The 17,717-nt window shown below is 45.8% G+C and overlaps 1 protein-coding gene across 1 annotated transcript in view; it reads right to left on the minus strand.

The window, feature by feature from the left end:
* ptpn1 (protein tyrosine phosphatase non-receptor type 1) overlaps positions 1–16,322 on the minus strand; it is a 20,774-nt gene extending 4,452 nt beyond the window's left edge. The window contains 5 exon segments of the mRNA XM_080861079.1: positions 1–36; positions 2,285–2,383; positions 9,810–9,910; positions 14,250–14,340; positions 16,149–16,322. The exon segment at positions 1–36 is cut by the window's left edge and continues 102 nt beyond it. Coding sequence (XP_080717205.1) covers positions 1–36; positions 2,285–2,383; positions 9,810–9,910; positions 14,250–14,340; positions 16,149–16,205 — 384 coding nt within the window. The 5' untranslated portion in view covers positions 16,206–16,322.
* Between the last annotated feature and the right edge of the window lie 1,395 nt (positions 16,323–17,717).

Raw genomic sequence — 17,717 nt, forward strand, 5'->3', positions numbered from 1 at the left:
CTCCTCGCGCTGGGGCCAGTACTGTGCACACTTGATCTACAGCACACACACACACACACACACACACACACACACAGGCAATTACAAATCACATATACCAACTATAAAGGAAATCTTGATGATTTCTTGAAACCTGGTCCCTATATTTAGATCTGTTTGGGTCGATTGGAATCAGTTCAGTATTGAGTTAGGGCACTACAACCAGCAAGCGTTAAACGGAATCTCCCATGGAATGTGGCAAGCATCTGCGTCACACACACCCCCACACCCACACACACACACACATCTGTGTCAAAGTAAAGTGCTTGTTCTGGACTTAGAGGGTTTATAATGTGATCATCAGGGAATGACATCATGACAGGAAGGTTCCCTCAGAGATACACCTGTGTGTGTGTGTGTGTGTGCATGTGCGTGTGCGTGTGCGTGCGTCTCTGAAAGGATCCCTACAGAAATACACCTGCGTCTATTTACCTCAGTAACCTGCCAAAAGACATTTCTCCAAAATACATTTTTAATGATTTTGTTACCGTTGTGTGACTTCCACTGAGAGACAAAATATTTATCCACGCAAATAGACCTTTAAAAGTTCCTGGTGTTCCGTAGCAACATGCTACTTGCTAACTTCAAGTTCCAATGAATTCCCTAACCCTTACCCTAACCCAGTCAGTACAGCAGTCAGCCTAAAGAGCTAACCCAAATGGAATGGAATCTCTCTCTCCACCACACACACACACACACACACACACACACACACACTCTTTCACACACACAAACACTCACACAGCTGCCAAATCATGTTGTGCACCGATGAAAGAAAATGAGAAGTGAAAATGAACTGGTCCATGACATGAGGCACCTGCCAGGCTTCCACCATGCCTCAGCAGTTCCTCTGGGAGTTTTTGGCTATGTGTGTGAGTGTGAGAGTGTGAGAGAGTGTGAGAGTGTGTGTGTGTGAGAGAGTGTGAGAGTGTGAGAGTGTGAGAGTGTGTGTGAGTGTGAGAGTGTGAGAGAGTGTGAGAGTGTGAGAGTGTGAGAGTGTGTGTGTGTGAGAGTGTGTGAGTGTGAGAGTGTGAGAGTGTGTGAGAGTGTGAGAGTGTGAGAGTGTGTGAGAGTGTGAGAGTGTGAGAGTGTGTGTGTGTGAGAGTGTGTGTGTGTGTGAGAGTGTGTGTGTGTGAGAGTGTGAGAGTGTGAGAGTGTGTGAGAGTGTGAGAGTGTGAGAGTGTGTGTGTGTGTGAGAGTGTGAGAGAGTGTGAGAGTGTGAGAGTGTGAGAGTGTGTGTGTGTGAGAGTGTGTGTGTGTGAGAGTGTGAGAGTGTGTGAGAGTGAGAGTGTGTGAGTGTGAGAGTGTGAGAGAGTGTGAGAGTGTGAGAGTGTGAGAGTGTGTGTGTGTGAGAGTGTGTGAGTGTGAGAGTGTGAGAGTGTGTGAGAGTGTGAGAGTGTGAGAGTGTGTGAGAGTGTGAGAGTGTGAGAGTGTGTGTGTGTGAGAGTGTGTGTGTGTGAGAGTGTGTGTGTGTGAGAGTGTGAGAGTGTGAGAGTGTGTGAGAGTGTGAGAGTGTGAGAGTGTGAGAGTGTGTGAGAGTGTGAGAGTGTGTGTGTGTGTGAGAGTGTGAGAGAGTGTGAGAGTGTGAGAGTGTGAGAGTGTGTGTGTGTGAGAGTGTGAGAGTGTGTGAGAGTGAGAGTGTGTGTGAGAGTGAGAGTGTGTGTGAGTGTGAGCGCGTGCGTGTGTGTCTGCTTTTTTGTGTGTGTGTGTGTTCCTGCCTGCTTCTGTGTGTGCCTACCTGCTTGTGTGTGTGTGTGTGTGTGTGTGTGTGTGTGTGTGTGTGTGTGTGTGTGTCTGCCTGCGTGTCTGCGTGTGTGTGTGTGTGTCTGCCTGCTTGTGTGTCTGCGTGCATGTGTGTGTGTGTGTGTGTGTGTGTGTGTGTGTGTCTGCCTGCTTGTGTGCGTGCATGCATGTGTGTGTGCGTATGTATGTGTGTGTGCGTCTGTCTACTTTTGGTTGGGCTCGTTTTCAGTTCCAGTTCCATTTCGGAAAAGTTTCCTGTGGGTCACCCTCCCCCAAACACTCACCTTTCAACACCTTTCAATCACCCTTCATCAATCACTAATTATCAATCACTAATTATCAATTATTAATCACTCTTCATCAAACACCCCTCCAGCAGGCCTGACTCACTGATCCCTTCTCCATGACACGGTTCAGCATGACCACTCCCCGGGACCTCTGCTGTGTGTGTGCGTGTGCGTGTGCGTGTGCGTGTGTGTGTGTGTGTGTGTGTGTGACTCACCGAGCCCTTCTCGATGACGCGGTTGAGCATGACCACTCCTCTGGTCCTCTGCTCCCAGATCATCTCCCAGAAGTGACCGCAAGTGTTGGGGAGGGGGCCCTGCAAGAACACACTCCATTATTAACACACACACATACATGAGGACACACACACACACACATACATACATACATGAGGACACACACACACACACACACACACACACACATGAGGACACACACACACACGCACACATACAGTCCTGCTCACCATTATTGGCACCCCTTGATTAAATAAATATTATTCTTCAAAACATGTGTGCACAGGTATTGGCACCCCTTAATTTAATGTTTTGTGCAGCCTCCCTTTGCCAGATAACAGCTCTGAGTCTTCTCCTATAATGCCTGATGAGGTTGGTGTCCACATGGCACGGGATCTGACACCATTCTTACATACAGTATCTCTCCAGATCCTTCAGATTCTGAGGTCAACGCTTGTAGACTCGGCTTCAGCTCATCCCACAGATTTTCTTTGGGGTTCAGGTCAGGGGACTGTGATGGCCATGGCAAAACCTTTATTCTGCGGCCGGTGAACCATTTTTGTGTTGATTTTGAGGTATGCTTCGGATCATTGTCCTGCCGAAAGGTCCAACCATGGCCCATTTTAAGCTTACTAGAGGGGGCTGTTAGGTTTTCATTTAATATCTGCTGGTATTTCATCGAGTCCATGATACCATGTATCCTAACAAGATGTCCAGGGCCTTTGGAAGAAAAACAGCCCCACAACATCAAAGATCGGCCACCATACTTCACAGTAGGTATGGGGTGCTTTTCTGTATGGCTATCTTTCTGTCTACGCCAAACCCACCTTTGTTGTTTTTGCCAAAAAGCTTTATTTTGGTCTCATCTGACCATTTAACTCAGTCCCATTGAAAGTCTGACTTCCATTTGGCAAACTGTAGGCACTCTAGTTTGTTGTTGATTGACAGCAGACTCCTTTTTCTGGCAACCCTCCAAAACAACCTGTGGTGATGTAGGTGGCGTCTGATGGTAGTTTTGGAGACTTTCTAACCCCAAGACTCAAGTAATGTCTGCAATTCTCCAGCTCTGATCCTTGGAGATTATTTTGCCAGTTGAACCATCCTCCTCACGGTGCGTGGGGTCAATGTACACACACGTCGTCTTTCAGGCTGATTCTTAACATCACCTGACGCTTTAAACTTCTTTATTATTTCCATGATAGTGGAAATGGGTATTTTCAACTGGTACGAGATTTTCTTGTGTCCATTACTTGATTTGTGCAGCTCAACAACTTTTTATTGCACATCGTCACTGTGTTCTTGGGTCTTTCCCATTGTGATGAATGACTAATGGAATTTGGCCTGTGTCATCTCATATTTGTACATCAGTGGAACAGGAAGTCATGGTTAACCTCTTAAGAGTTCAAAATTAAACAGGTGAACTTAAAAATGTAAAACATGACTGGAAATATACTTCAGTTAGATTTCAATTATAAGATTTTTCTAGGGGTGCCAATAATAGTGGCACACATGTTTTTGTAAAAAATATTTATTTAATCTCAACCGTTGTTTTCTCTTACAATAATTTAACTTCAATGTCAAGGTAAGAGTTTTGTGAATATTTTGAGTGAAACACCGAGAGGTTAAACAGCACAGGCATATTTGTTCATAGCCTGTTTGCTCAAATTCACTAGGGGTGCCAATAATGGTGAGCAGGACTGGACATGAGGACACACACACACACACACACACACACACACACACACACACACACACACACACACACACAGGAGGACACTAACACACACACACACATACATCAGGACACACACACATACATACATGAGGACATACACACAAACATCATTTTCACACACCCACACACATACCATTTCCACACACACCTATACACACACACACCTTTTTCACACACACACACACACACACCATTCACACACACACACACACACACACATACCATTTCCACACACACCCATACACAAACACACCTTTTTCACACACACACACACACACCATTTTCACACACACACACACACACACACACACACACACACAGTGGATCCATTCCTTGGAATCGTTAGCCAAAGTCCTTATCATTTCAGCAATCGATTCAAGTGCCGATTGCGCATGCACGATGACTTCTTATGCACGCAACCTTGTTTTGTTGAGACCGCCGCCAACATGGCGTCTAGGTAGAGGCGTTCAAAAGTGTGGTTGTATTTCTTCAAAAAGATGACCACAAGCCGCCTGGCAATGCTTGCAAAACGTCTATTTCGTCAAAGGGGGGGAAATACGACCAGTATGCAGAAACCTTTGTCCACAGAGCATGCACTAACTTAGGAGGAATGTCACGCTTTTGATGCGCTACGGAGTGACAACGATAACGTTAATCGCGTCTTTGAGTGTTAGAAAAGCGCTATATAAATATGAATTATTATTATTTAATGAATCTCAACCGGGCAACAGCAGCGTGGCTAACGTTAGCACTTCATCCGTGTAATATGGAGAGTTCTCTCCTCCACGCCCTGTCTATTGTGCTAGCGGCATGTGTTTCATTGTGCTAGCGGCATGTGTTTCATTGTGCTAGCATGCTGGCATGTGTTTCATTGTGTGAACCGGTTTTTACTTTTTTATGTCAGTTTATTTTTTTAGTTCAAGGTAAATACACTTTAAAAGAAAAACAGTACTGTCATTGGCATGTTCAAAATACTATTTAGCTCAGGGGTTCTCAAACTCTCAAACCCTGAGCTGCCACAAACTAGACCAGGGAGGGATCCCTATTGGAGAAGAATCTTTTCAAAGCTCCCCCATCTGATTTTGAGTTTTTCTTTTCTTTTCTTTTGGATGTTTTATAACAAAAATTCTATTGAACCCAAATCAGTCAAACATTGTGTTGCTTTTGGTTGGAATTATAGTCATATCTCGTATGAATTTATTCTTTCTGGGGACCCCCGTGGCACCCAATCATGGAGAGGGGTCCCTAAGCCGTGGGTCTCTGGACCCCACTTTGAAAGTTTGCTGACCTATTCTAAGGTGTGTGTGCTGTTTGATGTGCATCATCTATTCAGAGAATATTACAAAAAAGAAAATGATTGTTAAATAACCCGTTTGTACTTTGTTTTGCATTTTTTTTCTCTTGCTCAATGAGAATCGATAACAGAATCGATAAGGAATCGGATTGATAAGCAGAATCGAAATCGTTACAAGCGTATCAATTCCCATCCCTACAAATACCCGTTATCAATTAAAATTGAAAAAACGAGCCATCAAAATTCTGAAAACATTTCAAAGCAAGTGACCCCAACTCTTGTTGTTTTAAAGCCCTGGGAAGACAAGAGATGAGCAAGAATAGGCCCCTCTGCCAACTAGTGCTCAGAGAGAGAAACCCTGCATACTGGGTTTGGTAAAAGTATACTCAGAGTACAAAGGAGTACCCCTGACAGTGCATGCAGGGCTGAATTAGGCACACACACACACACACACACACACACAGCAGAGGACCTGGAGAGGGTTTTGTAAAAGTATACTCAGAGTACAAAGGAGTACCCCTTACAGCGCATGCAGGGCTGAATTAGGCCAATAACCTTCATCAATTGGTTTCAAAAGTGAAAAACTGAGCCCAACTCTTATTGTTTTAGAGCCCTGGAAAGCCAAGAGAGGAGCACACACACAGAGAGGAGAGAGAGAGAGAGAGAGAGAGAGCACACACACACAAAACACACACACACACACACAGGAGAGAGAGAGAGAGAGAGAGCACACACACACACAGACACAGACACACACACACACAGACACAGACACAGACACAGACACACTCAGACACACTCAGACACACACAGACACACACAGACACACACAGACACACACACACGAGCAGAGAGAAGGGTGAGAAGTGCAGCAGTCGTGGGCGGCACGGTGACGTCACCACTCACAAACAAACCCACAATGCAATAGGAGAGCGCTGTCACCAGGGAGGGAAAAAAACACACACACACACACACACACACACACACACACACACACACACACACACACACACACACTCACACTCACACTCTCTCACACACACACACACACACACACACACACAAACAGAGAGAAATCGCCCACGAGATGTTTGCATTTCTGAGAAGCCCTGATTAGCACAGCAAGGGAAAAAAACAAGAGGTTTCTGAGTATGTGTGTAAGAAGTGTGTGTGTGTGTGTGTGTGTGTGTGTGTGTGTGTGTAAGAAGTGTGTGTGTGTGTGTGTGTGTAGGTGTGTGTGTGTGTGTAAGAAGTGTGTGTGTGTGTGTGTGTGTGTGTGTGTAGGTGTGTGTGTGTGTAAGAAGTGTGTATGTGTGTCTCAACAGGTTGAGACGGGCCTCTAAACTGAAAAGAATCAATATGCTCAGCTAAGTTGTAGGAAAGTAAAAAAAAAAAAAAAAAAAATAATCATTTGAGCCAAATGCCAAATGACTGCAGTTGAAAAGTACGGCATGTTTTATTTCACTTGTTGCAGCCACCTTCACTGTATGTGTAGGATTGACCTCAATAACCTTTAACCCCTAACTGTATGTGTAGGATTGACCCCAATAACCTTTAACCCCTAACTGTATGTGTAGGATTGACCCCAATAACCTTTAACCCCTAACTGTATGTGTAGGATTGACCCCAATAACCTTTAACCCCTAACTGTATGTGTAGGATTGACCCCAATAACCTTTAACCCCTAACTGTTTGTGTAGGATTGACCTCTACCCTTTAACCCCTAACTGACCCCGTGCTGACCAAATAAAAAAGAAATATGAATTTATTATGATTTTACACCCGAGCGCCAAAAGCGGTACTGATGCGACGCAACGTTCTACACAAGAAAATGAAAGCGGCGCACCCAATCACGGTAGTTTGCCACATAGACATTATAAACGTGTGTCATGTCTGAGGTTTGCCACGCGTGCTGCTCGTCAGTGAACTAGAGCTCAACTACTGTTGGAGACCGGAGCTACGATTGAAATGTTTGGCTCGCTGTAGGGGGCCACAGAGGAGCTGGTAGTCTGCCTGTGCCTGTAGTGGTAACCATAGTGATCATGTACGACTGTCTACCGGCTGAGCTGGTGAGAGGAGCTGGTAGTCTGCCTGTGCCTGTAGTGGTAACCATAGTGATCATGTACGACTGTCTACCGGCTGAGCTGGTGATTTTTCTGCCACATGAAGCCAGAGAAGAAGGTAAAATAACCACAGCGTTCTTTTCAAGAACCAAAAGATGTAAATATCCTATGCCTGTTGACTTTCCCAGATGTGTTGAGTAGCTAGTCTGACAACAATAAGAAGGCATTCGGACATATCTGAAGTAGGCTTAATGTAAAATAACAAGACAGAAAGAAAGAAAGAGGGGGAGAGAGAGAGAGAGAGAGAGAGAGAGAGAGAGAGAGAGAGAGAGAGAGAGAGACATATCTGAAGTAGGCTTAATGTAAAATAACAGTATTGGAGGCTAGGGTGACCAGACGTCCCCCGTGTCAGGGGACAGTCCGCGTCTGGAGTTGTCCCCTGAAATGTCCCCAGTACTCACTGTGACCAGCAAAAGACACCAAACACATATTAAGTAGTGTTTTCATTGGCTTTGATATTGAATATGCAGCAGCGCGATAGATCACGTCCATTCAATCATTCAGCCAGCTAGCTCTGACAAATCAAGTACAAGACAAGATTGCATTGCGATAGGCGGTTGACGAACAGTGTTTCTTGTAAGTATCATTGTTTATCATCTGTTTCATATATTATTAAACCTATAATTATAATGTAGATCATTTGTATGTACAATTTGCAACAATGTGTGTGTTAACAATGTATCAGCAAGGGCAAGAATGACGTACCAGCACAGCCCAATTTGAATGTATTCACAACCACATTGGTGGGGGGCATTAGACGGAGCTTCAGGCTAAACTGGTATACAATTCACCCATGGCTGGAGTGTTCTGTGTCATAAGCGTCTTTGAGAGTTAGAAAAGCTCTATATAAATATTAATTATTATTAATATAATTATGATGGAACGTACATATTGCTATGCATGAAGGCATTTCAGCACACTAAATGCCCCTGACACTGTTTTTGTTTCAACACCTGGTTTTAGAAACTGGGAAAAAAGCAACAATGAAAGATGCAAGGTTTTCAGTTCATGCCAAGTCTGATCGCCCCGGACCCTAAGTGGGCACTGATAGCATGGAGGGACTATCAAAGAGCTGCTCAAACTGATGCAACACTAGCAACTCTCCTTGACAAAGAAGAACACACCAAACAAGTACAGGACACCCGGGCATACATTAAAACAGTTGGTGGAAGTGCTGTTGCTAAAAGCTAGGACAAAACATAGCACGGCTCTGGAACTTGATTTGTTTGTGAAAATGGCCAGACAGCACAACCGCCGTATCCTGTTGCTGTAGTGTCGTCTATCTATATTTGTATTTATCGATATTTTGTTTATTGACTTGACGCTCTGTATTTGCACCCTCTACTGTATTTTTCATTGAATTGTTTTATGGCCCTACCTCTCTTGCACCTGCACCATTTGTTATAATGTTAAGTTGTAAATGTTGATATGTTTTTAAAGTAAAATAAAGTTTATAATCTCTCGTTGGGGAGAAATTATGCCCGACCAAAAACGCGACAGCCAATCAAATTGTCAGGGCGGGCTTTATACGTTGATGGACAGATGATCAACCGTAACGTATTCCAATACGTCACCAACACTTGAGTTGAACTAGTTTTCAACAAACATGGCTGCCGCTGGAGAGCTGAAATGTGGGGATTCGAGTCTGTTTTGTGTGTGTGTGTGTGTGTGTGTGTGTGTGTGTGTGTGTGTGTGTGTGTGTGTGTTTAGTCTGTTTTAGAAGATATTAGCAGCGCATACATCTTTAAGGGGAACAGAGAAACTAAATATGTTTTTGCCGTCCTATCTACGGGATCGGGTAAAAGCTGAATGTATCAGATGGTCATACGACGTTGCTCTGATTGGTTCTAGGTATCCAATTGAGCGAAGAGGCATTTCTTTCCTAGTTCGGTTGAAACACGCCCCATAATCACAGCCCAATGGAGCAGTATCAGACTCATATTCTGACTAGAATTATGAGTATGACATCGTCAGGCTACCAGTAATCCATATCCTCCACTAACTACAATGCCACTATGTGAATGTGTGTGTGTAGTATATGTGTGTGTGTGTGTGTGTGTGTGTGTGTGTGGAGCTGTAAATACAAACCCTGCTGCACACACTAATAACCATGTCATCTTTCACTCATCACACACTCTCTCTTCATTTCTCTTTAACACACACACACACACATCCCTCTCACACTCACTACCCACACACACACACACACACACACACACACACACTCACTTTACCCACCCACCCACACACACACCCCCCTCCCTCGCACTCACTTTAACGACTCACACCCACACAGACACACACACACACACACCCACACACAGACACACACACACACACACACCCACACACACCTGGGTTAGGATGTAGCTCCTCTGAGCCTCCTCCATGGAGATGAGGCTGGCGTTGATGTAGTCGTTGGAGCCCTGCTGCAGACGGATCCTACTGTGGTCAACTACACACACACACACACACACACACACACACACACACACACACACACACACACACACACACACACACACACACACACACACACACACACACACACACACACACACACACACACACACACACACACACAGAGAGAGAGAGAGAGAGACATAGAAGAAGAGATAAAACACACAAAAAAAAGGAAGTTAGGAATGAGAAGTAAGAGAGTGTTCCCAACCCAGCCATGTTAAACTCCCATGAGCCTCTAGGGTGCTACTTCACCCTGCGAGTGCTTCCCCGCTACCACACACACACACACACACACACACACACATCTCCACCCTGCTCCAGTCTCCCCTCGGATCCACACTGCCATACTCCACCGTTCCAGAGGACAAGAGCCATGTGGACTCCAGCTTACAACCATGGGGCAGTGGTGTTTGGGTAGGGTTAGGGTTAAGGTGTGTGTGTGTGTGTGTGTGTGGTAGTGGGGTTAGGGTAAGGTGTGTGTGTGTGTGTGTGTGTATGGTAGTGGGGTTAGGGTAAGGTGTGTGTGTGTGTGTGTGTATGTGTGTGGTAGTGGGGTTAGGGTAAGGTGTGTGTGTGTGTGTGTGTGTGTGTGTGTGTGTGTGTGGTAGTGGGGTTAGGGTAAGGTGTGTCTGTGTGTGTGTGTGTGTGGTAGTGGGGTTAGGGTAAGGTGTGTGTGTGTGTGTGTGTGTGTGGTAGTGGGGTTAGGGTAAGGTGTGTATGTGTGTGTGTGTGTGTGTGTGTGTGTGTGTGTGTGTGGTAGTGGGGTTAGGGTAAGGTGTGTGTGTGTGTGTGTGTGTGTGTGTGTGGTAGTGGGGTTAGGGTAAGGTGTGTGTGTGTGGTAGTGGGGTTAGGGTAAGGTGTGTGTGTGTGTGTGTGTGTATGGTAGTGGGGTTAGGGTAAGGTGTGTGTGTGTGTGTGTGTGTGTGTATGTATGTGTGTGGTAGTGGGGTTAGGGTAAGGTGTGTGTGTGTGTGTGTGTGTGTGTGTGTGGTAGTGGGGTTAGGGTAAGGTGTGTCTGTGTGTGTGTGTGTGTGGTAGTGGGGTTAGGGTAAGGTGTGTGTGTGTGTGTGTGTGTGTGTGTGTGGTAGTGGGGTTAGGGTAAGGTGTGTGTGTGTGTGTGTGTGTGTGTGTGTGTGTGTGGTAGTGGGGTTAGGGTAAGGTGTGTCTGTGTGTGTGTGTGTGTGGTAGTGGGGTTAGGGTAAGGTGTGTGTGTGTGTGTGTGTGTGTGTGGTAGTGGGGTTAGGGTAAGGTGTGTGTGTGTGTGTGTGTGTGTGTGTGTGTGGTAGTGGGGTTAGGGTAAGGTGTGTCTGTGTGTGTGTGTGTGTGGTAGTGGGGTTAGGGTAAGGTGTGTGTGTGTGTGTGTGTGTGTGTGTGGTAGTGGGGTTAGGGTAAGGTGTGTATGTGTGTGTGTGTGTGTGTGTGTGTGTGTGTGTGTGTGGTAGTGGGGTTAGGGTAAGGTGTGTGTGTGTGTGTGTGTGTGTGGTAGTGGGGTTAGGGTAAGGTGTGTGTGTGTGGTAGTGGGGTTAGGGTAAGGTGTGTGTGTGTGTGTGTGTGTATGGTAGTGGGGTTAGGGTAAGGTGTGTGTGTGTGTGTGTGTATGTATGTGTGTGGTAGTGGGGTTAGGGTAAGGTGTGTGTGTGTGTGTGTGTGTGGTAGTGGGGTTAGGGTAAGGTGTGTCTGTGTGTGTGTGTGTGTGGTAGTGGGGTTAGGGTAAGGTGTGTGTGTGTGTGTGTGTGTGTGTGTGGTAGTGGGGTTAGGGTAAGGTGTGTGTGTGTGTGTGTGTGTGTGTGTGTGTGTGTGTGTGTGTGTGTGTGGTAGTGGGGTTAGGGTAAGGTGTGTGTGTGTGTGTGTGTGTGTGTGTGGTAGTGGGGTTAGGGTAAGGTGTGTGTGTGTGTGTGTGTGTGGTAGTGGGGTTAGGGTAAGGTGTGTGTGTGTGTGTGTATGGTAGTGGGGTTAGGGTAAGGTGTGTGTGTGTGTGTGTGTGTGTGTGGTAGTGGGGTTAGGGTAAGGTGTGTGTGTGTGTGTGTGTGTGTGTGTGGTAGTGGGGTTAGGGTAAGGTGTGTGTGTGTGTGTATGGTAGTGGGGTTAGGGTAAGGTGTGTGTGTGTGTGTGTGTGGTAGTGGGGTTAGGGTAAGGTGTGTGTGTGTGTGTGTGTGTGTGTGGTAGTGGGGTTAGGGTAAGGTGTGTGTGTGTGTGTATGGTAGTGGGGTTAGGGTAAGGTGTGTGTGTGTGTGTGTGTGGGGTAGTGGGGTTAGGGTAAGGTGTGTGTGTGTGTGTGTGTGTGGTAGTGGGGTTAGGGTAAGGTGTGTGTGTGTGTGTGTGTGTGTGTGGTAGTGGGGTTAGGGTAAGGTGTGTGTGTGTGTGTGGTAGTGGGGTTAGGGTAAGGTGTGTGTGTGTGTGTGTGGTAGTGGGGTTAGGGTAAGGTGTGTGTGTGTGTGTGTGTGTGTGTGTGTGTGTGTGTGGTAGTGGGGTTAGGGTAAGGTGTGTGTGTGTGTGTATGGTAGTGGGGTTAGGGTAAGGTTTGTGTGTGTGTGTGTGTGGTAGTGGGGTTAAGGTAAGGTGTGTGTGTGTGTGTGTGCGGTAGTGGGGTTAGGGTAAGGTGTGTGTGTGTGTGTGGTAGTGGGGTTAGGGTAAGGTGTGTGTGTGTGTGGTAGTGGGGTTAGGGTAAGGTGTGTGTGTGTGTGTGTGGTAGTGGGGTTAGGGTAAGGTGTGTGTGTGTGTGTGTGTGTGTGTGTGGTGGGGTTAGGGTAAGGTGTGTGTGTGTGTGTGTGTGTGTGTGGTAGTGGGGTTAGGGTAAGGTGTGTGTGTGTGTGTGTGTGTGTGTATGGTAGTGGGGTTAGGGTAAGGTGTGTGTGTGTGTATGGTAGTGGGGTTAGGGTAAGGTGTGTGTGTGTGTATGGTAGTGGGGTTAGGGTAAGGTGTGTGTGTGTGTGTGTGTGGTAGTGGGGTTAGGGTAAGGTGTGTGTGTGTGTGTGTGTGTGGTAGTGGGGTTAGGGTAAGGTGTGTGTGTGTGTGTGTGTGTGTGTGTGGTAGTGGGGTTAGGGTAAGGTGTGTGTGTGTGTGTGGTAGTGGGGTTAGGGTAAAGGCCGAATTATGCTCTGTTTTAGACGTAATGCGTAAGCACGTAAGATACATAACCCCCCCTTGCGCGGTAAAATATCCCCCCTTACGTGCTTAAGTGCGTCGCCCAAAATTCCTGACTATGCAACTAAAACACTACTGTGATTGGCCGGCTACCACAGCCTTTCACAGAGTCTCACGTGTCCGGGTTAATAGCATACAGTCATTTTTAGACCCAGACATTTTTTTAAATCATGAATACCCTGCAGACCGTCTCACAAGCCGTTTCTTATGGATTAGGAACAAACATAACAGAAGAGGTCCGAAGACATGAACTCCTTTACAAATCCTCTTTAAACACTTACAGGACGCTCAAATTACCGCGAATATCCCACTCTCACCCGCGATTGTTTGGAGAGAATGTTCACGAACAAATAGGTACTTTCATATTCATTTTCCGCCACTTGTGAGTCATGGTGATATCTTTCATTGAGTTCATATTGACGTGAATCCATCAATTACACCAGCGAGTTTGATAGAATGAACTCGGTCTGCTCATATACAAAAGTTAACAGTATCCTGCCGTTACCTTGTGGCCAGCACCATTATAGTTACAAGCAAGTGACAACATGATGAGATTCTCTAGCCGTTTACCACCTCATCTTTGAATAATTTAACTCATAAACACATCGTTTTAAAGCCTGTCGCAGTCATTAAAAGATGTCAATAAACGAACTTTTGCGTCATGTGCTGTCTTTTTCGCCACTGGTACTGAATTGCCAACATTTGTATTTTGTGTAACACATGTATTCATAACATCAAGCCTTTCGCCCACTACACTTTCATGCTCCGGTAAGTTTTTTCCTTTGTCCTGATGCAATAAATAGGCTTACTTAACTCAAAATAAATCTACAGTTCTGGCGTCAATTTGCTTTGCAACAAGGCTCACAAGCCTTGCAACACGGCTCTGCGTCTAAAACGAACCTTAAATCAAAACTTGTCTAAAACAAGTTCCTCGTGTAAATAACGTGCTTACGCGTTACGTCTAAAACAGAGCATAATTCGGCCTTAAGGTGTGTGTGTGTGTGTGTGTGTGTGGTAGTGGGGTTAGGGTAAGGTGTGTGTGTGTGTGTGGTAGTGGGGTTAGGGTAAGGTGTGTGTGTGTGTGTGTGTGTGCGTGTGTGTGTGGTAGTGGGGTTAGGGTAAGGTGTGTGTGTGTGGTAGTGCGGTTAGGGTAAGGTGTGTGTGTGTGGTAGTGGGGAAGCACTCACATGGGCTGACATCTCTGTAGCGGTTGCGGCTCTTGTTCTCCTGGAGTTTGGCCACCCGACAGGGCAGCTCACTCGACTGCTGACGGATCTCCTGCAACACACACACACACACACACACACACACACACACACACACACACACACACACACACACACACACACACACACACACACACACACACACACACACACACACACACACACACACACACACACACACACACACACACAATCAGAGAGGGAGAGTACCTCCACCAACCCCCTCAGAGACTGCAGCAGCTGACACCCATGCTAGCGGTTCACTTTCAGAATCAAAACATTTGCATACAGGGACCGATACGAACGCGTAGAGAAGGAAGCACCTCTCAACCCGTCCACATAGTGTCATTGAACAGCACATCTCAACCCGTCCACATAGTGTCATTGAACAGCACATCTCAACCTGTCTACATAGTGTTATTGAACAGCACATCTCAACCTGTCTACATAGTGTTATTGAACAGCACATCTCAACCCGTCCACATAGTGTCATTGAACAGCACATCTCAACCCGTCTACATAGTGTTATTGAACAGCACATCTCAACCCGTCCACATAGTGTCATTGAACAGCACATCTCAACCCGACTTCATGAACAGACCATCTCAACCCGACTTCATGAACAGTACATCTCAACCCGTCTACATAGTGTCATTGAACAGACCATCTCAACCCGACTTCATGAACAGACCATCTCAACCCGACTTCATGAACAGTACATCTCAACCCGTCTACATAGTGTTATTGAACAGACCATCTCAACCCGACTTCATGAACAGCACATCTCAACCCGTCTACATAGTGTTATTGAACAGCCCATCTCAACACGTCTTCATGGTCATATTGAACAGCCCATCTCAATCCGTCTTCATAGTGTTATTGAACTCACCATCCCAACCTGTACAACAGCCCATCTCAACCCGTCTTCATAGTGTTATTGAACAGCCCATCTCAACACGTCTTCATAGTGTTATTGAACAGCCCATCTCAATCCGTCTTCATAGTGTTATTGAACAGACCATCTCAACCCGTCTTCATAGTGTAATTGAACAGACCATCTCAACCCGTCTTCATAGTGTTATTGAACAGAGGTTTGCGAAGCTATGGTTTGCCCAGGGTCGTGTTTATAAACATTTAAAGTCCGGCGCAGAAGCGATAGTCGGGGCCACTGCTGACGGTAGAATGAGATATGCTCGGGTCGTGCTCAACTTCAGACAGTTAGTATAGCTCCTCTCACCTGTTTGGGTGCACAGCACACCCGGTGTGGAGTCGAGTCATAGAAATATACACAACTATTGCTGTCCATTCTGAACTCATGGCCGTCTTTAAGCTTGCCACCTTCCAGTCACTTAGACCTTGTGACAGCAAACCAATCGGTTTACATTAGCTTACAAGCCGATGCTTTCAAGGGATTTGAGCAGACAGTCTCTCTCACGTAGTGAACAGGGGTAGACAACAAAGTTTGCACTCTTGTTTCCACGAACTGATAAGCACAACTCTTCATTCCTACTATCGACATGTTCTCTGTGTAGATCCCGACCTCCACGAATAACATGAAATGACCACTCTTCCACTTTGTTCCATCTTAAGAGGTAGCAATGCTAACTAGCTCCACTGGATAGCATCTCTTGTTCAGTTCGGTTCCTGAAGTTGCCAAGCTGACAAAGACAGTAACTAACGTTAGCTAGCTTGATTATGTTGGTACACATCAATAAATCGATATCGTGTCTACAACATACTCGATGCATGTCTGGTTAGCGATGCCCACATTTGTACACGGCTGTAGTCGGGCTCTTTGAAAGTTGCTAGCCAAGTTACCTTCCTTCATTGCACTACCTTACTTCAGCCTGCAGTGCCTACCTGATAGATGGCGTTCCAGTTCCCGGATTCATCGATTTCTCGAAACTCGGCTTCCATTGCCGTTTGAAATACAACCGTTAAAACCCAACTCTGTGTTGATTCGTGTCCGTCGAGCTACCAGGTCGTCAGTTTCAAAAACAGGAGAACAAAAAGACCGCAAGAAACACTTGAATTTTCCAGTCTATGGTTTTAAATGTTACTGTTGTGTCCCTGGCCTGCTCTTACCGGAAACACGCTGCAGGCCCCGCCTCCTGCATCACTACTATCCCTCGTTAGCTGCTACCCCGCCCTAAGTCCCGCCCTAAGTCCTTGATGTTCACCAATCACAGGACGAAGACAGCCGAACAGCTAGCCAGGGGGCCAATCAGTGCAGAGGATTAGCGTAGGCAACAAAATAGCCGACACCAAGTATTAACTGTATGTTCCAGTTGGTCGGCTGGAACAGAACAAATGTCATACTGTACACCAAAACGCGGAAAAGTATATTACGAAGAATAAATCTGCTTATAGTCAAATGTATGTTGAATATTCCCTGGCGAACAGCAGCTTACTTTTACTCGGGGTCTGGAGTGACGCATTGCTCGCAATATAGGCTACTGTAACCGGTTGGCAAAGTACCGTTAATCTCACCAGATTTGTGGTCAAATAAGAGACAAACTGAGAAACATGTAGGCGACAACTATGTGCAAATACTTTTGGTACTATTGAGATATTTCAACAAAAAACTAATTAGACTCATATACAGCTGAACCACATAGTGAAAATGATGTTACGTTCACCAAGGAACCCTGAGATAATTTCAACTAGGCCACTGCCGTCGACTTCAACGAAGAGAGGTAACGGGACACACCCACGGAAACTGTCGCGAACCACATTCCGCTGACCGAGAGAAGGGCATCATGAAGTTGGCCTGACGCATGCCCGCATGTGTTTCAAGTTAACATGACTGTTCAGTTCAGTCCGTTCAGTGTTTAAAATCCGTGAACTATCCCTACCGCCCACGCATGCACATTCAAACACAACATCTGCAAGCATACATGAATGCTACGTCAACAGGACTGGTTTGCCTCCGCGAGAAGATGTTCAGTGATGCTGAATATTGCCGAAAGCCAAGGTATCTTAACACTTCACTTCAGATGTAGTCCACCGCAAAAAGTTCGAACACGGAAGTCTCGCACTGCACCGCACTCTAACGGATTTATAATGATTATTTGACGGTAATGGTAGTGAAAATCCGTGAGATGTAGTGGGTTTCGTGAGATTTATTGTCACGTACGTGTGAAGAGAAATGTTGAAAATCACGGATTTGAAAGGTATGGATCTGAAAATGAATGGTTGTTGGTTACCAAAGTTCTATAAATGAATAAATAAATAAATGACGCACCCAGCAAATAAAAAACACTACGCAAAACAAACGCTATATCTTTCCAAAATGTAATTTCTATTGACCTCAAACTATTTTCTGGTTACTGTGCATACCTAATCACCTGTAGTCATGCGCCCTCTAGTGTGGCTTTGATGTATTGCGTCAGTACAAACGGGATTGCCATTGATATATTGTATATAAAT

Source organism: Sprattus sprattus (genome assembly GCF_963457725.1).
Source record: "Sprattus sprattus genome assembly, contig: scaffold_55, whole genome shotgun sequence".
NCBI lineage: Eukaryota > Metazoa > Chordata > Actinopteri > Clupeiformes > Clupeidae > Sprattus > Sprattus sprattus.